This window comes from Physella acuta, unplaced genomic scaffold (genome assembly GCF_028476545.2).
Source record: "Physella acuta isolate Inbredline_101_S28 unplaced genomic scaffold, ASM2847654v3 ptg000890l, whole genome shotgun sequence".
NCBI lineage: Eukaryota > Metazoa > Mollusca > Gastropoda > Physidae > Physella > Physella acuta.
Genome location: NW_026732407.1, coordinates 591221 through 619133, shown reverse-complemented (window position 1 = coordinate 619133; position 27913 = coordinate 591221). Strand labels below are relative to the sequence as shown.

Below are 27913 nucleotides of genomic sequence, written 5' to 3'. Positions count from 1 at the left end.
CAGCCTCCATCATTTACTGTAAGCATCCATGACGTCATCAGTTGAACGAATGGTTTGACAGGTTAAGTTATACATTTACATTTTGATATTAAAATAGTTTTATAAAATATCTCAAGGTTTTTTTTTTCAAATTTTTATGTACACAATTTAGTTAAAAGACAAAACATGTTCATTAAAATGAGCTTTAACTGAAGTAAAGGTATTGTTGAAATAACCAAAAAAAATGAATTAGGAAATTTCACATGACATTTCACGAAGCTAAATATTGTTTATTTTTGCAGTAAAGGGGAATTAATACAGTGTAAGCCGTTTAAAGCAATTATAGAGGTTTATTCCCCTTTCGTGTATTCCCACACCAGTGTTTAACTATTCCCACACTACAGACATGTTTAACTATTCCCACACCAGTGTTTAACTATTCCCACACTACATACATGTTTAACTATTCCCACACCAGTGTTTAACTATTCCCACACTATAGACATTTTTAACTATTCCCACACCAGTGTTTAACTATTCCCACACTACAGACATGTTTAACTATTCCCACACCAGTGTTTAACTATTCCCACACTACAGACATGTTTAACTATTCCCACACCAGTGTTTAACTATTCCCACACTACAGACATGTTTAACTATTCCCACACCAGTGTTTAACTATTCCCACACTACAGACATGTTTAACTATTCCCACACCAGTGTTTAACTATTCCCACACTACAGACATGTTTAACTATTCCCACACCAGTGTTTAACTATTTCCACACTACAGACACGTTTAACCACCCTAGACAGCAGACAGGTTGGTGTCTTGTGATATTTCCCCACCCAGATCTTGTAAGTTATATCTGGAAGCAGCCGATGTATCAGGGTACTGGGTCAGTCCATTGGTCACCAGCAGAGATTTTGTCAATTTGTTTTTCCTTAACCCTCTCAGCTGGGGGTTGTGGAACAGGGTGTAGGCCAGAAACCATCTGATCCTGGCTAGTCGTGGTTTTTTGTCTTCTTCAATGGAGACATTTGATATATCTATACAGACATGTTATATATATATATATATATATATATATATATATATATATATATATATATATATATATATATATATATATATATATATATATGTGTGTGTGTGTGTGTGTGTATGTATACGTGTGTGTTTGTATGTATACGTGTGTGTGTGTGTGTGTGTATTGATGATCTTCTATTGTCTGAAGATGGTAATAAGGTAAATAAAATGTAGTACCACAAATTGCCGCACCCCCGTGACAGACATCAGATTCTGATAATGAGGGTACCTGACTTTAGAAAGTCGGATGAAAAAAAACGAAAGACGTTAAGGTATTCTTTATTTACTACAAGCTTCTAGACCAGGGGTCTCCAAACTTTTCAGCCCAAGGGCCGCAATAACTATTAAATATCAGAGTTTCTTCAAGGCTCCTCTTCGGGATGGTTGAGCTCCCCCCCCCCCTGGGGAACGTCTACCGCCTTCCTCCCCAATGAAATATATATATATATATATATATATATATATATATATATATATATATATATATATATATATATATATATATATATATATATATATATATATATATATATATATATATATATATATATACAAATTTCAAGTATCCCCACGAAGAAAAAAATCTGAAAGAAACACTGTGGGGGGCCAACAACACACTCGAGGTCCAAGTTTGTTCTCAAATTGTTCTTCGCGTATTTCCTTCTTGAAAACTTTTGTTCTCACTGGTATATTAGTTTTAATATTAGGAACGTCTTCCTTGTGTAAAAACTTATAAAAACCCACCCGCCCTTCTGTGAACGTGCCTCTAATAACCTCCCGCTGCAGTTCATCTTTGCAACTGGCCACATTTGCGTCAAATGGGTTTTGAAACAGTCTTATTTATTCTGCCTTTATATCCAAGTCAGAAAACCGCTACTGAAACTGGAGCTGGAGGTCTTTGATGATCTCACAATCAAATGACGAGGGGGAACTCAGTGGTTGCTTAAGCCGTAAAGACCTTGCACTGCTGAAAGTGCGTCAAGATATTGGCTTGTACTTGTTCCAAAAACATGACAAGTTTGTATCTAAGGGCCTTTATGCGGGTGTATAGATCAGAAACTAGATTTCCTTCTCTTGTAGATTTAGGTTCAGAAAATTTAAATGACTAGTTATGTCTGCAGCAGAGGCTAATTTATATACCCACTCTTCATCTGACATTAACGGCTGTAGCTTACCTTTACTTTCCAAGAAGTCACCTACTTCCTTTCTGCTCAGAACTTTCTCGCAAATTAGCCATCTTACTGCTGTGAAATATGGTAAATCTTGCGAGTCTTTGTATCTTTCAACATGTCTCTGAACTATCTATGGATGAGCCTATGTGACCTTATTAAATTCACCATCTTCACCACAGGATTCAGTACATTGCTTGTGTCCATATATTTAGCACACAAAGCTTACTGGTCAATAATACAGTACAGGAACATCGGTTGTAAAATGTTTTCCTCCCTCGCTTGTCCAACCAAGCCTTTCCTTATGCCACTCATGTTCTTTCGTCCAGCTAAAGTCAGGTAACTGAGGTTAGTCAAGTCCAAGTTCTAATCAGTTCTAATCTCCAGTACAGTACCATACATGTTATGTGTTATATTCATGTCTTTATCCACACCTCTAATGAACATAAGCAGGTTAGAGGTGGAACAGCTGGCCAGCGAATCATCCACTGCAATTAAAAATGGCGTAATTTGCTTGCATTTTTCGCTATTTGAGTCACGATGTTTTCACCAATGTCTACAACACGGGGGACAATGGTATTTGCACCCAAAGCTAAATTTTCAAATTGTTTTGGATTTTCTGGACAAAGTCTCTCAGCCACCTCTAACAAACATTCATTCCGTGGACGAAAAGATCGCCGCGGGTCTGGTAAGAGAACCTCGCTGGCCGCATCTGGCCCGCGGGCCGTAGTTTGGATACCCCTGATCTAGACTAAACATGGGGTATATTTGTATGTGATGTGGGGGACAAAGGTAAAAACATGGGGTATATTTGTATGTGATGTAGAGGACAAAGGTAAAAACATGGGGTATATTTGTATGTGATGTAGAGGACAAAGGTAAAAACATGGGGTATATTTGTATGTGATGTAGAGGACAAAGGTAAAAACATGGGGTATATTTGTATGTGATGTAGAGGACAAAGGTAAAAACATGGGGTATATTTGTATGTGATGTAGAGGACAAAGGTAAAAACACAAGTACCTGGTACCAGAAGTGGGTGACTGTGATTTGGTGCTTGACCTTGACCTCCTGTTTACGTTGATGAGATGAATGAAGACACGCATGCTGGGATTGTTGTGGGCGTTGTCTACATACAACATAGAGACATACGCCAAGTATCCTGGAATAAACAGAGAACATACTAAATATTTTACGTATACTCTTTTCGTCTTCATTAGCTGGTATAAAAACATCTATCAACCGTAATAAGCTTGCTCTCGTCATACAGGTCAAATGAAATTATCAAATCTCTTAATTTTTAAATGAGCCAGTCTTTTATTCGGCTGTGATGTGCGACAGTTCAGTTCAGGAGTAAATGACAGAAGACTTTCTAAATAAGAGAGAACTGACCACTGTCGTAGCTGAGCATATCTCTGGGGAAGATGCTCCGGTCTAGACGCCCCATACACATGGCGCCCAGTGCTGCTGACCACAGAACTCTCTTCAAACAGCTGAACAGCCCGATGCCAAAGTTTGAAAACAGGCTGTAGTAGTGAAACAGCTCGTAAAATTTTCTGTGGTAAAAAAAAAAGTTTGAAATACATTATACATTCCTTGTATGAGCGTATGAAATAAATTATACATTACTTTTATGAATAAGCTGCCATATAGCTCCAAATTATTATATAAAATTTGAAATTGAAGTACAAGTAGATTTAATTAATTATCTCGCTTGGCGTCGAGTTACTTGTCTTAATACACATGTAGGTAAGGGTGGAGTTACCTGTTGCAATACACCTGTACCTGTAGGTAAGGGTAAAGTTACCTGTCGTAATACACCTGTACCTGTAGGTTAGGGTGGAGTTACCTGTCGTAATACACCTGTAGGTAAGGGTGGAGTTACCTGTAGTAATACACATGTAACTGTAGGTTAGGGTGGAGTTACCTGTAGTAATACACCTGTAACTGTAGGTTAGGGTGGAGTTACCTGTCGTAATACACCTGTAGGGTAGGGTGGAGTTACCTGTAGTAATACACCTGTAACTGTAGGTTAGGGTGGAGTTACCTGTCATAATACACCTGTAGGTTAGGGTGGAGTTACCTGTAGTAATACACCTGTAACTGTAGGTTAGGGTGGAGTTACCTGTAGTAATACACCTGTAACTGTAGGTTAGGGTGGAGTTACCTGTAGTAATACACCTGTAACTGTTAGGGTGGAGTTACCTGTAGTAATACACCTGTAGGGTAGGGTGGAGTTACCTGTAGTAATACACCCGTAGGTAAGGGTGGAGTTACCTGTAGTAATACACCTGTAACTGTTAGGGTGGAGTTACCTGTCGTAATACACCTGTAACTTTAGGTAAGGGTGGAGTTACCTGTCGTAATACACCTGTAACTTTAGGTTAGTGTGGAGTTACCTGTTGTTGACATTGAGAGGTGAATGTTTGTCTGTGGTACTGATTTTCCCCTGCAGTAAAAAACGTCGACAGAAAAAACGTTGGATCTTGTTCAACACTAACATTGTCAATGGGAAACTGTAGGAATCAGAAGGTAAAATAAACATCTAATAAGGTATTATTATATCACTTAATAATAATGAAACTAATCAGCTATTTTATAAACTCATTTACATTTAATTATATGCTTCTACATCAGAACTTAACACTCTACATGGTGTATGAAATTCAGTAGCGTAGCCAGGATCGTGTCATGGGGGGGGGGGTCAATTTTTCCCAGCATTATATACATATATATATATATATATATATATATATATATATATATATATATATATATATATATATATATATATATATATACAGAGGGGTCTATGGGGGGATGTCAGCATTTAAAAATCTCCTTACCACAAATAAATGAAAAATTCCTTTGCGAATTCGGCCCACAGGTTATTTATATTAATATAGTAGATAATTTCTGCTACGGTGAATGTGGTCAAGGTAAAGATGACAAACAATAGGATCATACCTGAAATTATGTTTTTACTCTTATTTTTACTTTTACTATAGTTTAATATTTTTAGTGTTACTTTACAAAAATAACGATTAATGAATTAATAACTCGTATTTTATATAATAAAATAGACTTCGAATATTCTTAAAGTAGACTTAGAATAGATTAGAAAAGTTTTAGAATAGATTTAGAATAGATTTATAATAGACTTAGACTACACTTAGAATAGACTTAGAATAGACTAAGAATAGACTGAGAATAACTTAGAATAGACTTTGAAAAGACTTTGAATAGACAAAGAATAGACTAAGAGTAGACTTAATATAGAGTTGGAATACACTAGAATAGACTTAGAATAGACTTAGAATAGACTTAAAATGGACTTAGAATAGACTTAGCATAGAATTAGAATAGACTAGAATAGACAAAATATACTGGAATAGACTAAGAATAGACTTGAATAATCAAAATATACTAGAATAGACTTGGAATAGACTAAAATAGACAAATATATTAGAATAGACTTAGAAAATACTTGAATAAACAAAATATACTAGAATAGACTTAGAATAGACTTGAATATACTAGAATAGGCTTACCCCAGAGCATGAACGCTAGCTGATTGCCAGCAAAACGCATGTTTTGATGCTGTAGACAAGTTTCATGTAGGTTTGTAGACAAGTTTCATATAGGTTTGAGAAAGTGTTGTAGACAAGTTTCATGTAGGTTTGTAGACAAGTTTCATATAGGTTTGAGAAAGTGTTGTAGACAAGTTTCATGTAGGTTTGAGAAAGTGTTGTAGACAGGTTTCATGTAGGTTTGAAAACGTGTTGTAGACAAGTTTCATGTAGGTTTGTAGACAAGTTTCATGTAGGTTTGAGAAAGTGTTGTAGATAAGTTTCATGTAGGTTTGAGAAAGTGTTGTACACAAGTTTCATGTAGGTTTGAGAATGTGGTGTAGACAAGTAGGTTTCAGAAAGTGTTAGAAATATTTGAAAAGTTTCAATTGTTTTTGGAAAACAAATTATTTAAAGTCAAAGTAATTAACCCAAAATTTAATTAAATACTCCTTTATGACGAGAAACCTACCAGAGCCTCAGTTGTGGAGTTATAGGGCTGCTGCAAGTTGTGGTATTCTCCTTGGTAAAGTTTTAGTGTGTGGTATCTGCAGAAACACAGTTTGGTAAAGTTTCAGACAATTATAAATACAGTTTGGTAAAGTTTCAGACAATTATAAATATAGTTTGGTAAAGTTTCAGACAATTATAAATACAGTTTGGTAAAGTTTCAGACAATTATAAATATAGTTTGGTAAAGTTTCAGACAATTATAAATACAGTTTGGTAAAGTTTCAGACAATTATAAATACAGTTTGGTAAAGTTCAAGACAATTATAAATACAGTTTGGTAAAGTTTCAGACAATTATAAATACAGTTTGGTAAAGTTTCAGATAATTATAAATACAGTTTGGTAAAGTTTCAGACAATTATAAATACAGTTTGGTAAAGTTTCAGACAATTATAAATACAGTTTGGTAAAGTTTTAGACAATTATAAATGTGAGCGGGTGAATGGATTTTTTTGTATTATTTTATTTGTTGCGAATCTGGGAGTGCATGGTGGTCCAATGGGGAACAGCACGGGGTCCCCCTTCCGCTCGAAGCGGTCAGTATAAAATGATCGCTCGGAGTGATTTTCTTCCTTTTTTTTGACCCGCGGCGAGATGTAGGTCGTGCAGGTTTCTGCGTGGCGCACCGCACGCGTGGAGGTATTTGTTTTTTTATACTTTATCTTTATGTGATTTGTATGAATGCGACTGACGATGTTTCTCGTTTTCTTTCATTTTCGTCTAAAACGAGATAGTGAGCATCGGCATGTCTGGTATGCACGTGGTGTGTTATTTTGTTATTTTGAATTAAAATGTATTTTCTAAACCCTTTGGCGTGTGTTTCGGACCACGTGGTTTAGGCCAGTGTGTTTAGGAGTGTTTCCTAAACTAGTGTGAATGCGTGTGTGCATTTACTTGATTGTTTTATGATGTGTTGTTATTGACTAGGATTGGCTTAGTCAATAGTCAGTTGGTTAGACAGTAATTAGATTAGTATATTTTAGTTGCCTCGAGTTAATAGGTTGTTTAAAATTAATGTGTGTGCTGTTTCGTGCAACGTCATGTTGAGTATCGCTTGCTTTGTGTCTGCCTTCATTGGGGCCTTAGCGGAGTGTGTTAACTTTAATGTTATCAATATGGATATTGTTTAGGTAGACCAATGGCTTCGGGCTTCCTTGTGTAGGAAAGATTGGTTCTACGATGAATTTGTTTACACGTTATTTTTAAGTTGCTAGTTCTTCTTTAGACAGTGGTTAGTTGTTTTTGAGAATTGCTTTTAGAATTGTATAGTAAGGATTAGTTTTACTCGAGGCTTTAGCTAGATAGTAGTAGTAGGTAGCATTTTGAACTTGTGTATATATTTATGTATATATCTGCCATTACCATGCATTTTTCTTATGTTTTCCTTTTCTTTTTCTCTTCCCCCCCCCCTTCCAGTGAGGTTGCTTGGGCAACTTGGCTGGGTGTTTTGTTATATATGAATTGTTTTGTTTGGTGTAAAAAGTTTGTTGTGTACGTATTGTTTTGTACGTAACGTATTGTACGAAGTGGTTTTACGTAGTGTTTTGTTTGGTGTGGACTTTTGGATGTCGAGAATGGATGAAGGGAGGTTTCTGTGTGTCAGGGCCTGGACCATCCTAGACATCATAAGTCGGAGCAACACCAGCAAATGGTCGAACGTAATGTTTTGTTGTATATAAACTGTTTTGTTTGGTTTTGTTTTGTCTGTTTTGTGTCAGCAGTTTTTATCTATTTATTTATTGGTTCCATATTTTGTTGAATAAATTTATATTAGTCATTCTTGATAAATAAATTTTATTAACTGTAAAAGTTTTTGTTTTATTTTAGTAGCTTATTATTTAGACTAAGGTTAGGGTTTAACCACTGTGGGTTCTACCACGGTTGCACTGACCGGACAGATTAGTTAGTTAAGCCTAGAAGGGTAGATTTTAAGGTATTCCCCCCTAGCAGGGCTTACATAAATACAGTTTGGTAAAGTTTCAGACAATTATAAATACAGTTTGGTTAAGTTTTACACAATTATAAATACAGTTTGGTAAAGTTTAAGACAACTAAACCAAAAACATCCTTTAGCACACGACCATCTAACGCCATAGAAATCTCAACAAAATTTGGACAAACTTAGCCGAAGATACAGCCTCCACAAGACAACTATGTTTCCAGACGTCTCAAACTAAAGATAGTCTCCAACCAACACCCGACCAAGTCTATAAAAGTATCAACAAAACTCAAGACACAAGCTTACCTGTAGTTTCTTAGTGCCATAAAGATGTGTAGTACCGTAGTAATGTCTGTTACTACTAAAGATACAGCCATTGATGCTAAAATAGATAAATATTTTGTTATAATATATAATTAGGTTATCAATTTTTCGCAGATATTGTTAAATTAAAATTATGTTCTAGTTCTTAACACTGGCGTAGCTAAGTAGCATAACCTCTTAATCACTGATTCAATATATATATATATATATATATATATATATATATATATATATATATATATATATATATATATAAGAAAAAACAGACGCAAACACAAAGGAACCTCCTGATTCAACTTAGTAAACGACTATGATACTCCAACTTATCCATAAAATAAACAAAAGGCAGTATTTAAAACAACCGTGTTTTACCTACCACAGTGCCTTTTATCAATCCATGCTAATTATAATATTCAAACAATAATGTCTTCTTGGACATTTAATATGTTTTCACGTTATGCGAAAGAGTAAAGACTGCGGCAATCAAAAAATAAATTTAAGTCGTTATATAAACAAGCCCTACTCAAGTACTTATAATAAGACAATGCGATGCAATATAAAACCACTGCATGGTTCGATGTTTACTTTTATGATTCCAAATCTATAGCGATGACGGAACGACTGACTGACTGAATGACTGACTGACACACTACCACCAGACTTATATATATATATATATATATATATATATATATATATATATATATATATATATATATATATATATATATATATATATATACACATTTTTATGGAGATGGGTGACATAGGGGTGTGGCAACGGTTGTACCTGACCTAGTGATGTCACTGAAGTAAACCGTTATACAAGTTATCATGTACCCCTGTACCCCTCCACATACAAGCAGACATAACTTCCTCCTATACTCCGTATACAGCATTGTAAAAAGATGGCGAAACAAACTACACTTTATTGTATATAAACCTGAAGCGGGATAGTATAGATCTAATCTATAATGGAATACAATTGTTTGTATTCTTACACTTCAGGATAATTTCTTGGTCTTTAAAAAGTTTCGTTTGGAAAAGTTCACTTAGAAAATCGAAAAATGAAGAATCCACACTCACAATCATAAAAATAAAAACGAAGGTGATCTGTGAAAATAGAAAATAATCAAGGATAAAAAAAATTAGCAATAAATGATATGTACAATTTAAGTTTTAATTGATTTATCAATAGCACGAAGTAATACGTAAACACAAGTTTAACAACAACAACAACTGTCGGATATAGGATTTTATGTTCATTCTTGCAAAACTGTAATAATTAAGCGCTACTTTTGCTTCCCCTACATGTTTCGGAGTATATCCATGAAGGTTACTTGACTAGAGAATATGTTTTGCAAAGTTTAAATGAAAAGTCGACTGTTAGATTTTATTTAATTACACGTGGGTAAAGAATGGATAGGCAGTGGCTTCCTCATCCGTGTCGAGTTCCATTCTTTTATTTTATCAAATTTATTGTTTTATTGATTTAGGACACCGAAAACTTTCATTTTCTCTGTGTTTGTGTCTTCTATAAACAACTTTAATGTTAAGACTACTTCCTATCTTATCATCTCCTCCAATATCCACAGGTTATCGGGCACGTAAACTTCAAATGGCATGCGTAAAAACAAGCACTTATACAACTATTACAAAATAAAATGATTTCAAATATTGTCGATATGACAATAAAACTAAATAAACAAAAACATGGGCTTATCTTTAAAGTGGGAAATCTTGTCATGATATTCGTAAATAAAGTTGGCCAATTCACATACAATATGCATAAAAATTACCTCGCTAAGATGACATATATAGGTGTGACGTACCAGATATATAACACATAACTGGAAGAAGGCCAGTGCGCACATCTTTGTGGGGTATTTAAAAAATGGTAGACTTGTGAATAGACGAAGTCGTTTACTTTTTCTCCTGCAATGAATGGAATTATAAATCATATACACAAGTGATACATTTTATATGAAAAGGTGTACCTTATATACTCATATATGTCCGTATGAGAATATACATACTCACTATATTGAAAAACTTTAAACCACTTACATATGTGATACGAACGCTTCTCATGGCCCATAACACAACACTACCTTGACAAGACTTACATGTGTGATACGAACGTTTCTCCTGGCCCATAACACAACACTAACTTGACAAGACTTACATGTGTGATACGAACGTTTCTCCTGGCCCATAACACAACACCGCCTTGTCTTTTGACTTACGTAACACCCACTGCACGTGCGCCATCTGGTGGGGTTTGGCGTCCCCCAGTTGTCTCTGGCGAGTAGAAATGGACAGATGACTTTCAAGGTCACAAGGTCGTCAGGTACAAAGATCTATGAACCCTCCTCCTCCATTAGTCGTAATATGATTATATAAAGCTAACATGTACATTAGAATGATGCCATAAAGGAAGTAGTTACCCACCTTTGTAAAGTAGTTTTTCGTGTGTACACATCTGTACACAATGTACAAGCAGTATACAATCAAAGCCACGTGACACAGTAACGGCGATACTTCGCCTACAATAAGGATAGTTGTATTGTTGTACTCAGCATCTGTCATCTAATACATCAAGGCATGTTTTTGAATAAAAAAAACATACTAATATTTAAATAGCAGCATCTACAATTAAGTTAAATTAAATAACATAGCATTCAATTTAAACTGTATACAATCTAATCTACTTACTTGGATTAAGGAATTTCCAATTAAAACATATGACCTGTGGTATATGAATAAACGAATGAATGCGTGAATGAATGAACGATTAAATGAACCAACGAAAAAATGAACAAATAAACGGATGAACGAATGAAACAATGAGTGAACAAATAAGCTAATGAACGAATGAACGAATGAGTGAACGAATGAACGAGTGAGTAAACAAATGAACGAATGAGTGAACGAATGAACGAATCAAACAAATGAACGATTGATTTAACGAACCATTGCATGAGTAAATGAGTTTTGCATTTTTGTACTTAGTTCGTTCAAATGGAGGCGTGTCGACTAGGGGGAGGGGATGGTTCTAATATACCGAATCTTTGTGGACGTCAAAAATAGATGAATACTTATCACCCTCCCACTTCCACCCAAATGGTCTCCAACCCCCCCCCCCCCCCCCCCCCCCGCACACACACACACACTTTTGGCAACCATTTGTAGTCTTGAGTAAATAGTATAATAGGGTTGTTTACAAACGAAAGCTTCTACTAGAATCAAAATAACGTTTTCTTATAGCTGAAACCTTCCTACTGACCAGATGATGGAGTAGACGACACACAAGACGGCACCAAGCGCCCTGTATGTGCTGGAGATGCAGGCAAAGAATGGAAAACACAGCAGACAGACTTCTAAGGCTTGGGCTTGAAGATACAGAGCTGGAAGAGATATGACAAGTTCTAGGTAGTCACGTGATAGCTTAGGTTTTATTTCATTGGTTAGACTTTGTCGTAGATTTAGTAATGATTGAGATATTTGGATATTTTATAGAAGACCTAAACTCGCCTTTCATGTAGTTTGGTATGTCGTTGTTCTCAAAGTTCAACAGTTCAGCAAACAATTCTAACACAATGCCAAATATAGCAGAATAATCAAAGCGGTTCTCATAGCTGTCTAGCCACGGGATAGCCCTGTAAAAATACAGTTTAGACATAAATGGCATTTTATTTTTAATTGTAGCAAATTTTAAGCTCATATTTTACTGTACTATGTACAGAGTACTACAGCTATACACGACACGAGACAAGTCATTTATTCCGATTCTGCTTACCGCATCATCGGTACTTAAGATCAATTTCTTCATACCTAATTCTTGTGCGTATAGCATTCACTCAATAATTGATTACATTATGAGCCCAGTTTACAAACTATTCTCTCAATAATTTCTTATACTAGATCTCTTGTCAACAAGCTATTCTCACAATAATTGCTTACACTATGAGCCCTGGTCTACAATTATTCACACAATAATTGCTTACACTATGAGCCCTGGTCTACAATTATTCACACAATAATTGCTTACACTATGAGCCCTGGTCTAGAAACTATTCACACAATAATTGCTTACACTATGAGCCCTGGTCTACAAACTATTCTCACAATAACTGCTTGCACTATGAGTCCTGGTCTAGAAACTATTCACACAATAATTGCTTACACTATGAGCCTTGGTCTACAATTATTCACACAATAATTGCTTACACTATGAGCCCTGGTCTACAATTATTCACACAATAATTGCTTACACTATGAGCCCTGGTCAACAAACTATTGACACAATAATTGCTTACACTATGAGCCCTGGTGTACAAACTATTCTCACAATAATTGCTTAAACTATGAGCCCTGGTCTACAAGCTATTCTCACAATAATTGCTTACATTATGAGACCTGGTGTACAAGCTATTCTCACAATAATTGCTTACACTATGAGCCCTGGTCTACCCCTACAGATGTCCACACGTCGCTGTCTCTTCTCAAGGAAGGCCAACACAGCTAGGATAAACAACTGGAATAAAAAAAACTACATGAGTTGATAATACATTGTCTATAGCGGGAGATGTATAACGCTTACATCAAAGGGCTGATCTCCTCAAAAGATTAACCTCCTCGCCCCCCCTCCCTTGCCCATCAATCTTAACCCTTCTCCCGATTTTAAGGTGTAGGCTCTATAAAGAAAACGGGACAAAATCTTCTTTATTAACAAGCATTTTTCGTTTATATGTTTATATCTAAGTTAGGGTACGTAAGGGAAAATAGTTGCATGTATCCAGGACTCTTCAAAGTTACCATGGAAACGGCGGACATCTTTTGTGGAGGTCTCAAGGTTAAAAGTTAAAAAGCTATCATATATATTGATCATGCAATTATTGATCCTTCTTTAGCTAACTCTAATAGAGTCAGCTAGCTAGGTTTTTTAACAGAAAGTACTCTTGAAATATTTTTTTCAAATTTTCAAATATTGGATTTTGAATGAAATTTCACTATTTCAAATTTTGAAATCCTTTACATACGTAACATAAATATAAACACAATACAACTTATTAATTAAGAAGTTTTTTTTTCACAGCCTACCCCGTTTTAAAACTAGACGACACTTGACAAAATTAAACATTTTGCTACGAGCTTTGTTTGACACATTTATTTCTGTTCACATTTCTGAAGGCATATATCACTATTAAAAAAATAGTTTAAATAAAGAAGAATATTAAAACATGTCTTACAGCTGGGATCAACATATAGTGATGATAATCTTGCATGGTACCTGCGGTGATTAAAAAAAAGTACTTCTTTTAACAATAGGCGAGATGAAATACTTCAGCTCCGGAAAAAATCCAGCTATAGCAGTCTATATTTAAAAAAAAATTCAAACCATGAAATGCGGGACTTGATACTTGATACCTACACGGTTCAGTGAATATCGTTTAACTAAATCTTGCAGGAAATATGGGGTTAAAATTGAAGGTCACTGGTTGTATGTAGGCTGCTGTTAAGCTTTTTTAAAACCAGAGCTGAACTTTGTTGGAGACCAGAGCTTAATGGAGATATAGAACCCCACTAGTTTCCAGTGTTTCTTCCAGACTTTTTTCTCCGGGGGGGGGGGGGGGCACTTGAAATTTTCGGGGGGGCAGTAGACTTTCTTCGGGGGGGGGGGGGGGGCGGACACTGTTAAAAGTATATATTTTCTATATAAATTATATAAATTTCATTTCGTTCGGGCGGGCGGTAAAAATTTTTCGGGGGGGGGGGGGGGGGGGGGGCAAAAAGCCCCCCCCCCCCGAAGAGATGCCTGGAAGAAACTCTGCTAGTTTCATATGCACATTTACCAAACTCTATTAAAGTTATCGTCTGCACTGACGAAATTCGATCGTACTCGATCGTAAATCAGTGGAGTCGGGTGTGTGTCTTGATCTCCGCCGAACCCTCGAGACTGACCCCCAAACCCCTGGGGGTTGTAGGTTCTATCTGGGTCTACTACAAAGTCCCGAAAGACATTTGCCGAATGTCGTTTGCCGAATGCCGTTTTCCGAATGCCGTTTGCCGAATGCCGTTTTCCGAATGCCGTTTGCCGAATGCCGTTTGCCCCAGAAGGCCGATTTCCCGAATGGTTACTTGCCCGAATGGGACAAATATCCGAATGGACACCTGCAGAAAGTCGTTTGCCCGAAAAATGTTAACAAATAATTATTTATAATCAATTTGAATTTTAAATGTTGATAAACAATGCATATCTAAACAAAAAGAAAAGTAAAAATATTATATATTACTACGCACACATTCTTAATTAATTGTATTTGCTATATAAAAAGTGTACAAACATATTTTCTTTCCCAGCTAAGAAACAAGAAAAAAAATACCATTTTAATTTATCTGGGGATTTTAAAATGATATATTTTTTCTTTTCTAGCTCTCTACCTCTAGACAACGCCTTCCCATAGGATTGATGGATCTCATTATAAAATAGCTTTAACTTACTGGATTTGTGTGGGATGTCCCTTATTGCTACCTGTCATCTGTCCTGGAACTTACCGCTACCTGTGTGTTCATTCGCCTGAATGTTCCAGAAGAATGATCTCAACGGTACACGGCTGTCTCACATCGGATGTATTATGTAACTTAGGTCAATCATGCGTGACCGCCGTGCACACTTTATTGTTGAGGCCCCCAACACCTCGATAAGGACACTAAAACCTTACACAAATCCCTGCCGTATCTCATTATGAACAAATTTCAAAAAAATTCTCAAAAACTTGCGTTATTTTGCATTATGTGTAAAAAATAAAAACTTCATTAAAAAAAAACGAATACTGCTAACAACCGAATCATGTTGTAAATTTATGGACACCATTATTTTCTCTCCCTATATGAATACTTTAGGCCACTTTCATATTGTTACCTTTTTACCATTCATTGGCAACATTTATACTTTGTTTAGAGTTAAAGTAATGGGGAATCATTTATTTTTACTGTTTGTATTATTATTACTTTCCGTATGTTGACATGTAAGATATTATAGGGTGTTTGTACTACCCAGTATTCTGTATCAATGTTTAGAGTACTAGCTTATAGAAACAGCAAGGCTGCAATACTAACAATCGTGGACAGATACTCCAGATATTTAGACTAGTAAGAGATAGTTACTTGCTAGAGAGGACATTATTATAGATTGGGCGTTATGGGACAGAGGGTAGGTATGCAGCGTACTACAGTCTTAATGGGGGACCAGTACTTAAAAATCGCATTTTTGTTATCTTTTTGCCAATGTATATTTATTAGTCTAATGCAACTCTAACATCCTATCAATGACTTGAACTAATCTATTGTACTCAAAAAATGTGTTGAAATACTTATTTTAGTGTTTATAGATGACTAGTTTTGATAACATTTTATTTTTTACAAAAATAGCCATTGACACTTTTTGGCCTACTCCAAATTTTCTAAAGAAGAAATCTCAAAAACTGTCTTACAGAATACAGTGAAACTTGCACAGTCTTTACAATATAGGTTGTTCTGCAAACTGATAGAAGCTTTTAATGATACCATTCTTTGTTTAATTTTTATGGTTGTTTAAAGTTCATGTCTCTCCACAAAGACTCTTTTTTTCTAAGTGACTTTGAAAAAAATTCATATTTTAAAAAGTTTGTGTTTAATCTAAACATCCTTCTATCAGTTTGTTCTGTAACCATTTCTAAATGTGGCTTTTACTTTTTGTATTATTATGTCTTATACGTACTGAGATTTTTAGCATACAAAATTGCATATAAAAATACATATAAACTCAACTTTTTGGGGTTCAACATTTGTTCTCAACATGTTTGAGATATGTTATCTTTAAAACATATCAATATCTTTGTTTTAGCTATGTAGACAATGTTCAATTGCTGATCTTTAATAAAATAAAAATTAAGTACCGGTCCCCCCTTAAGACTGACAAACTTCTAAAGATTGGCGTTTAGTAACACATAGGAACATGGTAAAGGATGAGGACAGATATTTGTTTTTAGAATAGTCTAAAACACGATTGTAGCTAATGTATGGCATGATATACGTTGTTGAAGCTTTAGAAGGCGACACACAATTATACAACTACTCACGATCACATTATTACAAAGTAGGCAAAACATGAACCATCGAACATCACAATGCGGCGTATCAAAAGTTTTATTTCAACCAAAATATGAAGCTGTATAAAATAGGAAAATTCACTTTTCGAACCTGACGGTCCATGGGGAAAGTGAAGTAGAGTTCACCTGTATCTGTGACATCGGCACTATTCCCCGCCGCATTTACTTTCCCCTGCGTGAGTTGGGTATCTATCAGTGCTGGGTGCGCTCATGGACGTGCTATTGACTTGAACCCTGATTCGAACTTGAGACACTAAAGTCTAGCGCTGCCCTTAGGCCACGCCTTCCACATAGCTTTATACAGTTGTAAAATAACATTATCATGGATTTCTAAAAAAAGTAAATTATGTCTATAAATTTAAAAATTAAAAACAAATTAAAATTGGAATAGTTTTGTAAAAAAAATTATGTAACAATTCTTATTTTAATTTTTTGCAAATGTTTATCCTCCAGCCAGTCATCGTCACAGTTTTGCTTTACATCCTAGACAGCAGACATGTTGTCTTGTGATATTTTCCCACCCAGATCTTGTAAGTTATATCTGGTAGCAGCCGATGTATCAGGGTACCGGGTCAGTCCATTGGTCACCAGCAGAGATTTTGTCAATTTGTTTTTCCTTAACCCTCTCAGCTGGGGGTTGTGGAACAGCGTGTAGGCCAGAAACCATCTGATCCTGGCTAGTCGTGTTTTTTTGTCTTCTTCAAGGGAGACACTTGATATGTCTATAGAGACATGTTATATATATATATATATATATATATATATATATATATATATATATATATATATATATATATATATATATATATATATATACATATATATATATATATATATATATATATATATATATATATATATATATATATTTACATATATATATATATATATGTGTATATATATATATGTATATATATATATATATATATATATATATATAAAAATATAATGTAATATATATAATAAAATAAATTAAAACGACATCTTAAAGCGGTATGGATTATTATATTATACTAGGTAATTAAAATTTAGTACCACAAACTGTTGCTCCATCCTGACTAACATCAGATTCTAGAACAGGGGGTAACTGACTTTAAATGTGGATAAAAAAGTAAAATAAAAGTGTGAAAAAACATTTTAAATAGTCTCTTAGAAACAAGAGTAATATTTGCATCTGATGTTGTATGTAGCACAGACAATGATCCCAGTACCTTATCTCAAAAGTTGGTGACCTTGACCTCCTGTTTACGTTGATGAGATGAATGAAGACACGCATGCTGGGATTGTTGTGGGCGTTGTCTACATACAACATAGAGACATACGCCAAGTATCCTGAAGAAAATTATGAAAATAGTCACCATTAACTTAACATCTTTCAATAAATGAGACTCAATACAGAAGACTTTCATGTCTAAATGACAAGACTTTCAGGTCTAAATGACAGAAGACTTTCTAAATGAAATAGAACTGACCACTGTCGTAGCTGAGCATATCTCTCGGGAAAATGCTCCGGTCTAGACGCCCCATAGACATGGCACCCAGTGCTGCTGACCACAGAACTCTTCTCAAACAGCTGAACAGCCCGATGCCAAAGTTTGAAAACAGGCTGTAGTAGTGGAACAGCTCGTAGCATTTTCTGTAAACAAAGGATTCAAGAGATTTAGTAGTCTTTCAAGGCATGACATTTAGGCGTTGACGCCAAATGTTAGAAAATCGTAAATTGTACTGTCAAGACACTGTCTTATCCTGTTGAAATAATAAAATAGTAAGGGAGAGGGCGACACCAAACAAAAAAAAAATAGAAAATTAGCAAACGGGTTCGGTGAAACTATAAGTTACCACACCGAGTAACACCCGATCTAGTGACGCCATTGAATAACATTTCAACTTTCCCTTATAGCTTCGCTGGTTGATGTGTATACTTGAACAGTTTATTTAACGCCAACTTAATTTTTTTAAATATTCAAAAATAGAGACTGATATGCACATTCACCTATTTATCTGAACTCGAGTTCCTTAAATTGTTCTGGGTAAAATGTTTATTAGTTTTAAAATTCAAACCTTTCAACTCTTATTTGTTCCCGAATTAAATCTGGAGCATTACCTGGACCGTCAGGTTCCGAACGATACCGAACTTTTCCCCGTAAAAAAAAACAGTGTTCCACACCTTTGGTCTAGGTTACAGTCGACTTACCTGTCGCAATACACCTGTACCTTTAGGTTAGGGTGGAGTTACCTGTAGTAATACACCTGTAAAAGGGTGGAGTTACCTGCAGTAATACACCTGTACATGTAGGTTAGGGTAAAGTTACCTGTAGTAATACACATGTACCTGTAGGTTAGGGTGGAATTACCTATCGCAATACACCTGTAAAAGGGTGGAGTTACCTGTAGCAATACACCTTTAACTTTAGGTTAGAGTGTAGTTACCTGTAGTAATACACCTGTAAGTGTAGGTTAGGGTGGAGTTACCTGTCGTAATACACCTGTAACTGTAGGTTAGGGTGGACTTACCTATCGTAATACACCTGTAAAAGGATGAAGTTACCTGTAGCAATACACCTGTACCTGTAGGTTAGGATGGAGTTACCTGTTGTTGACATTGAGAGGCGGATGTTTGTCTGTGGTACTGATTTTCTCTTGCAGTAAAAAACATCGACATATCAAAAGTTGGATGTAATTCAACACCAACATTGTCAATGGGAAGCTGTAAAACAAATATCTGTAACTAATGACACACACTTATAAAACATCGTCGTTTTTTTTTTGTTGTATTTTTAAATATTGAATATAATTAGATTTTAGCATACTTAGAATTCTTATTTAGAATTCTTACCACATAGCAATGAAAAAATCCTTTGCAGCCTCTGCCCATAGGTCATTCGTATTTATCAAGTAAATAATTTCCGCTATGGCAAATGTCCCCAATGAAAAGATGATAAACAATATAACCATTCCTGAGAAAATATTTATACTATCTTAAATTCTACTTTTAATATTTCTAAAACTTAATATTGTTTGAGCGTTACAATAAAGAAATAACAGTGTTAATTATTTCAACACTTGTTTAGGAATTTTTTGACTTGTTTGGTGTATTTGTAAAGAGAATTCAGTTGCTTTGTATGAGTTTTGGCAAAACTCGTATTATAATGGTAAGTTTTAAATTGGCGTTGTTTGAGTATCAAGTCTACACCTCAGACATTCAGCCCTTTATGAGCAGCTTACGATGTAAACAAATTGAATAATATTAAAAGGAATTTCATTAAAAGTTAAGTAAATTTTGAAACGGACACAGTGACCTTCAATGTGTGACACCTTCCTGTGAAATATGTATACGTAAACATTCATGTGTATAAAATGTGTGTGTGTGTATGTGTGTGTGTGTGTGCGTGCACATCTGTAAGTATCATAAAAAAACCATAAACAATAAGCAAACTAGTATTTTGTATAATAAATAGAATAGACTTAAAATAGACTAGATAAGACGTAGAATAGACATAGAATAAACTTAGAATAGACTAGAATAGACTTAATATTGACTTGGAATAGACTAAAATAGACTTAGAATAGACTTAGAAAAGACTAGAACAGACTTACCCCAGAGCATGAAGGCTAGCTGGTTGCCAGCAAAACGCATGTTTTGATGCTGTAGACAAGTTTCAAGTTGGTCTGAGAAAGTGTTGTAGACAAGTATCATGTATGTTTGAGAAAGTGTTGTAGACAAGTTTCATGTAGGGTTGAGAAAGTGTTGCAGACAAGTTTCATGTAGGTTTGAGAAAGTGTTGTAAACAAGTTTCATGTAGGGTTGAGAAAATGTTGCAGACAAGTTTCATGTAGGTTTGAGAAAGTGTTGTCGACAAGTTTCATGTAGGGTTGAAAAAGTGTTGTAGACACGTTCATGTAGGTTTGAGAAAGTGTTGTAGACAAGTTTCATATACGTTTGAGAAAGTGTTGTAGACACGTTTCATGTTGGTTTAAGAAAGTGTTGTAGACAAGTATCAAGTAGGGGTTTGAGAAAGAGTTGGAAATATTTGAAATGTTGAAATTTATTCGAAAACAAATGGCTCAAAGTAAAATGTATTTAACTCAAAGCTTATATTAAAATAAATAAACGAGAAACCTACCAGAGCTTTAGTTGTGGAGTTATAGGGTTGCTGCAAGTTGTGAAATTCTCCTTGGTAAAGTTTTAGTGTGTGGTATCTGCAGAAATACAGTTTGGTAAAGTTTCAGACAACTAGAAATACAGTTTGGTAAAGTTCTATAGTGTAGTATCTGCAAAAATACAGTTTGGTAAAGTTTCAGACAACTAGAAATACAGTTTGGTAAAGTTCTATAGTGTAGTATCTGCAAAAATACAGTTTGGTAAAGTTTCAGACAACTAGAAATACAGTTAGGTAAAGTTTCAGACAACTAGAAATACAGTTAGGTAAAGTTTTAGAGTGTGGTATCTGCAAAAATACAGATTGGTAAAGTTTCAGACAAATTTCAGACAACTAAGCCAAAAACATCCTTAAACACACGACCATTCAAAGCCATAGAAATCTCCAAAAATGTTTCCAGACGTCTCAAACTAAAGATAGTCTCCAACCAACACCCGACCAAGTCTATAAAAGTATCAACAAAACTCAAGACACAAGCTTACCTGTAGTTCCTAAGTGTCATAAAGATATGTAGTACCGTAATTATGTCTGTTACTACTAAAGATACAGCCATTGATGCTAACAATTTGAGAAAAAAAAACAAAAGAGATTTGTTTAAATATGAAAAAAAAGTATTGCAATATTTCCGGATAATTATATTTTTTATTGTTAGTTAGCTTAACTATACGATTTTTCAATAATTCCTGTCTAATGCAAATGGACTGCGATTTAATTATTTCGAATTTTTATTTTAAACCACCCATACACATATTGTTTTTATTAGCTTTTATTCAATTCACAATGTCGCTTGGTGGTAAGTCTCGTAACTCAATTTTGGCTCCGTTTTAAAGCAGTTATATCGTTTAAATTTCCATTTTCCAGATACGTTGCCTCCAATTACCACGCATGAGCATCTCATTTTAATCTATTAAACGAGTCAATAAAAATTAATTTAAAGTTTAAAATGTTCAATAACAAAAGGGTAGATCGCCAGATTAAGCACTAGCGGTGACCGATCGACCAAACATCAGTTAAGTGTTAATTTGTGCAGAAAATAACATTATTTATTTTAGAATTCAAATGCTTCCACTCTTACATTTAATAACGGTTTCCTGGTCTTTAAAGAACTCTATTTGGAACAGCAAATCTAGCAAAGGCATTTTATCCACATTCGCTATAATCCTAATTAAGTAAAGCGTAATCTGAAAGAGAAAACAATCAAAGATTGAAAAAATTAGCGGATGTTAAGTAAACAATGTGTACAGTGAAAAAATATGCAAAAAAAAATAAAACCCCCACCGAATGAATATATTTAAAGTAAATATATATATATATATATATATATATATATATATATATATATATATATATATATATATATATATATATATATATAGAGAGAGAGAGAGAGAGAGAGAGAGATGACGTACCAGATATATAACACATAACTGGAAAAATGCCATTGCGCAGATCTTTGTGGGGTATTTAAAAAATGGCAGGCTGGTAAATAGACGCAGTCGTTTACTTTTTCTCCTGCAAGAAGATAGAAATATAACTCGTGGTTTAACCAAGCTTCTTGTATCTAAAAATGTAGCTTCTATGATGTTTGAAAATTTTTTTGTGGATTTAGGTTGGATTGAATATACAGAAGTTTGAGTAGTCAAATTTTACTGTTCCTGTAAATGTCAAGGTCGCTCTCAACATACACATAATAAAAACATATTAGTTGTTCATCAAAAGATTCCTTGTCCAATATACTTTCAGAAAATGTATACATGTATGGGTCTCTGATTTCATTCAATACACAACTGTGACAATTTTATCAAGCAAACAAAAAACTCTAAAAATGGTCTGACGCCACAGAACAGTTACACTTGACAGTTCGGGGGATAACACTAACTTGACTAGACTTACAAATGTTATACGAACGTTTCTCCTGGCCCATAACATAACACTACCTTGACTAGACTTACATGTGTGATACGAACGTCTCTCCTGGCCCATAACATAACACTAACTTGACTAGACTTACATGTGTGATACGAACGTTTCTCCTGGCCCATAACACAACACCGCCTTGTCTTTTGACTTACGTAACACCCACTGCACGTGCGCCATCTGGTGGGGTTTGGCGTCCCCCAATTGTCTCTGGCGAGTAGAAAATGGACAGGTAAACTTCAAGGTCACAGGGTTGTCAGGTACAAAGATCTATGAACCCTCCTTCTCCATTAGTCGTATTATGATGATATAAAGCTAACATGTATATTAGAATGATGCCATAAAGGAAATAGTTACCCACCTTTGTGTAATAGGTTTTTGTGTGTACACATCTGTACACAATGTACAAGCAGTACACAATCAAAGCCACGTGACACAGTAACGGCGATACAACAACTACAATAAAGATAGCTGTTTCTCTGTTGTAGACAGCATCTTTCATCTAATACATCAAGGCATGTTTAGAAATACAAAACACACTAATATTTAAATAGCAGCATCTACAATTAATTTAAGTTAAATAGCATAGCATCCAATTTAAACTGTATACAATCTAATCGACTTACTTGGATTAAGGAATTTCCAATTAAAACACATGACCTGTGGTATATGAATAAACGAATGAATGCGTGAACGAATGAACGATCAAATGAACCAACGAATAAATGAAAAAATAAACGGATGAACGAATGAAACAATGAGTGAACAAATAGGCTAATGAAAGAATGAACGAATAAGTGAACGAATGAACGAATGAGTGAACGAATGAACGAATGAGTGAACGAATGAACGAATGAGTGAACGAATAAACGAATGAACGAATAAATGAACGAATAAACCAATGAACGAATGAACGAATGAGTGAACGAATGAACGAATTAACGAAAGAACGAATGAACGAATGAACGAATGAGTGAACGAATGAACAAATGAACGAATGAACGAATGAGTGAACGAATGAACGAATGAGTGAACGAATGAACGAATGATGAACGAATAAACGAATGAACGAATGAACGAATTAGTGAACGAATGAACGAATAAATGAACGAATAAACCAATGAACGAATGAACGAATGAACGAATGAGTGAACGAATGAACGAATGAACGAATGAGTGAACGAATAAACCAATGAACGAATGAACGAATGAGCGAATGAGCGAATGAGCGAATGAACGAATGAACGAATGAACGAATGAACAAATGAACAAATGAACGAATGAACGAATGAACGAATGAACGAATGAACGAATGAACGAATGAAAGAATGAACGAATGAACGAGTGAACGAATGAACGAATAAAACAAATGGACGATTGATTTAACGAACCATTGCATGAGTAAATGAGTTTTGCATTTTTGTGCTTAGTTCGTTCAAATGGAGGTGTTTCGACTAGGGGGAGGGGATGGTTCTAAAATACCGAATCATTGTGGACGTCAAAAATAGATGAATACTTATCACCCTCCCACTCCCATCCAAATGGTCCCCCCCAACCCCGCGCACACACGCACATTACTGTAATTAGCATAATAGGATTGTTTACAAACAAAAGCTTCTACTAGAATCATAACAACGTATTTCTATAGCTGAAACCTTCCTACTAACCAAATGATGGAGTAGGCGACACACAAGACGGCACCAAGCGCCCTGTAGGTGCTGGAGATGCAGGCAAAGAATGGAAAACACAGCAGACAGACTTCTAAGGCTTGGGCTTGAAGGTACAGAACTGGAAGAGATATGACAAGGTCTAGGTAGTCAGGTGATAGCTTAGGTTTTATTTCATTGGTTAGACTTTGTCGTAGATTTAGTTATGATTGAGATATTTGATATTTTATAGAAGACCTAAACTCGCCTTTCACGTAGTTTGGTATGTCGTTGTTCACAAAGTTCAACAGTTCAGTAAACAATTCTAACACAATACCAAAGATAACAGAATAAGCAAAGCGGTTCTCATAGCTGTCTAGCCACGGGATAGCCCTGTAAAAATACAGTTTAGACATAAGTGCATTTTATTTTATAATTGTAGCAAATTTTAAGCTCAAATTTTACTGTACTATGTGCAGAGTACTGCAGCTATACACGACACGAGACAAGACATTTATCCCGATTCTGCTAACCACATCATCGGTACATAAGATAAGTTTCTTTATACCTAATTCTTGTGCGTATAGCATTCTCTCAATAATTGATTACATTATGAGCAAAGTTTACCAACTATTCTCTCAATAATTTCTTATACTAGAGCTCTCGACAACAAGCTATTCTCACAATAATTGCTTACACTATGAGCGCTGGTCTACAAACTATTCTCACAATAATTGCTTACACTATGAGTCCTGGTCTACCGACTATTCTCACAATAATTGCTTACACTATGAGCCCTGGTCTACCCCTACAGATGTCCACACGTCGCTGTCTCTTCTCCAGGAAGGCCAACACGGCTAGGATAAACAACTGAAATAAGAAAATATATACATGAGTTGATAATACATTGTCTATAGCGGGAGATGTATAACGCTTACTTCAAAGGCCTGATCTCCTCAAGAGATTAACCTCCTCGTCCCCCCCCCCCCTCCCCTTGCCCATCCATCTTAACCCTTCTCCCGATTTTTAAGGGTGTAGGCTCTATAAAGAAAACGGGACAAAATCTTCTTAATTAACATTCATTTTTCGTTTATATGTTTATATCTAAGTTAGCTACGTAAGGGAAAATAGTTGCATGTATCCAAGACTCTTCAAAGTTACCATGGAAACGGCGGACATCTTTTGTGGAGGTCTCAAGGTTAAAAGTTAAAAAGCTATCATATATATTGATCATGTAATTATTGATCCTTCTTTAGCTAACTCTAATAGAGTCAGCTAACTAGGTTTTTTAACAGAAAGTACTCTTGAAATATTTTTTTCAAATTTTCAAATATTGGATTTTGAATGACATTTCACTATTTCAAATCCTTTACATACGTAACATAAATATAAACACAATACAACTTATTAATTAAGAAGTTTTTTTTCACAGCCTACCCCGTTTTAAAACTAGACGACACTTGACAAAATTAGACATTTTGCTACGAGCTTTGTTTGACACATTCATTTCTGTTCACATTTCTGAAGGCAGATACCACTATTACAAAAATAGTTTTACTGAAGAAGAATATTAAAACATGTCTTACACCTGGGATCAACATATAGTGGTGGTAATCTTGCATGGTACCTGCGGTGATAAAAAAATGTATTTTTTTAAAACAACAGGCGAGATAAAATACTTCAGCTCCGAAAAAAAACCCAGCTATAGCAGTCTAAAATTTAAAAAAAAATTCAAACCATGAAATGCGGGACTTGATACTTGATACCTACACGGTTCAGTGAATATCGTTTAACTAAATCTTGCAGGAAATATGGGGTTAAAATTGAAGGTCACTGGTTTTGTAGGTTGCTGTTAAGTTTTTTAAAAACCACAGTTGAACTTTGTTGGAGACCAGAGCTTAATGGAGATACAGAGCCCCACTAGTTTCATATGCACATTCACCAAACTCTATTAAATTTATCGTCTGCACTGACGAAATTCGATTGTACTCGATCGTAAATCAGTGGAGTCGGGTGGGTGTCTTGATCTCCGCCGAACCCTCGAGACTGACCCCCAAATCCCTGGGGTTGTAGGTTCTATCTGGGTGTACAACAAAGTCCCGAAAGACATTTGCCGAATGCCGTTTGCCGAATGCCGTTTGCCGAATGCCGTTTGCCGAATGCCGTTTTCCGAATGCCGTTTGCCGAATGCCGTTTGCCGAATGCCGTTTTCCGAATGCCGTTTGCCGAATACCGTTTGCCCCAGAAGGCCGATTTCCCGAATGGTTATTTGCCCGAATGTGACAAATGTCCGAATGGACACTTGCCCGTAAGTCGTTTGCCCGAAAAATGTTACAAAATAATTATTTATAATCAATTTGAATTTTAAATGTTGATAAACAATGCATATCTAAACAAAAAGAAAAATAAAAATATTATATATTACTACGCACACATTCTTAATTAATTGTATTTGCTATATAAAAAGTGTACGAACATACTTTCTTTCCCAGCTAAGAAACAAGAAAAAAATACCATTTTAATTTATCTGGGGATTTTAAAATATTTTTTTCTTTTCTAGTTCTCTACCTCTAGACAACGCCTTCCCATAGAATTGATGGATCTCATTATAAAATAGCTTTAACTTACTGGATTTGTGTCGGATGTCCCTTATTGCTAGCTGTCATCTGTCCTGGAACTTACCGCTACCTGTGTGTTCATTCACCTGAATGTTCCAGAAGAATGACGCCAACAGAACACGGCTGTCTCACATCACCTGTATTATGTAACTTAGGTCAATCATGCGTGACCGCCGTGCACACTTTATTGTTGAGGCCCCCAACACCTCGATAAGGACACTAAAACCTTACACAAATCCCTGCCATATCTCATTATTAACAAATTTCAAAAAAATTCTCAAAACTTGCGTTATTTTGCATTATGTGTAAAAAAATTAAAACTTTATTAAAGAAACCGAGTACTGCTAACAACCGAATCATGTTGTAAATTTATGGACAACATTTTTGTATCTCCCTATCTGAATACTTTAGGCCACTTTCATATTGTTACCTTTTTACCATTCATTGGCAACATTTATACTTTGTTTAGAGTTAAAGTAATGGGGAATCATTTATTTTTACTGTTTGTATTATTACTACTTTCCGTATGTTGACATAAACTGTCTGCTTCAACTATGTCATGTCATTCAACTAAATGACATGTAAGATATTATAGGGTGTTTGTATGCCCAGTATTCTGTATCTATGTTTAGAGTACTAGCATACAGAAACAGCAAGGCTGCAATACTAACAATCGTGGACAGATACTCCAGATATTTTGACTAGTAAGAGATAATAGTTTCTTGCTAGAGTGGACATTATTATAGATTGGGCGTTATGGGACAGAGGGTAGGTATGCAGCGTACTACAGTCCTAAGACTGGCAAACTTCTAAAGATTGGCACTTAGTAACATA

General features: G+C 35.2%; 1 protein-coding gene and 1 long non-coding RNA gene across 2 annotated transcripts; both read right to left on the bottom strand.

Annotated features, from left to right (window-relative positions):
- Positions 1–524: 524 nt before the first annotated feature.
- LOC131952761 (stimulated by retinoic acid gene 6 protein-like) lies at positions 525–24505 on the bottom strand. The gene is made up of 15 exons (XM_059315586.1): positions 24483–24505; positions 23442–23475; positions 23177–23317; positions 22910–23025; positions 22308–22410; positions 21974–22079; positions 21381–21456; positions 20863–20938; positions 20336–20384; positions 19575–19695; positions 19329–19445; positions 3634–3797; positions 3265–3403; positions 1250–1305; positions 525–1032 (listed from the first exon to the last, which is right to left on the bottom strand). Exons 3-15 carry the CDS (start codon positions 23315–23317, stop codon positions 791–793), a joined length of 1506 nt encoding a protein of 501 aa, XP_059171569.1. The 5' UTR covers positions 23442–23475; positions 24483–24505; the 3' UTR covers positions 525–790.
- A 256-nt stretch (positions 24506–24761) lies between these two features.
- Positions 24762–26102, bottom strand: LOC131952762 (uncharacterized). Its single transcript, XR_009388567.1, has 3 exons — positions 26048–26102; positions 25249–25331; positions 24762–24854 (listed from the first exon to the last, which is right to left on the bottom strand). It is a non-coding gene; the product is annotated as an uncharacterized LOC131952762 (long non-coding RNA).
- Positions 26103–27913: the final 1811 nt, after the last annotated feature.

Bases quoted from the DNA above. Each gene is read 5' to 3' on its own strand.
- LOC131952761 (XM_059315586.1), bottom strand. From the start codon at position 23,317: ATGAAAGATGCTGTCTACAACAGAGAAACAGCTATCTTTATTGTAGTT. The intron at 20,385-20,862 runs GTAGGTTTCTCG...ACTTGTCTACAG, and splicing joins ACTCCACAACTAAAGCTCTG to CATCAAAACATGCGTTTTGC. The intron at 3,798-19,328 runs GTAACTCCATCC...TTTTTACCACAG, and splicing joins CCTCTCAATGTCAACAACAG to AAAATTTTACGAGCTGTTTC.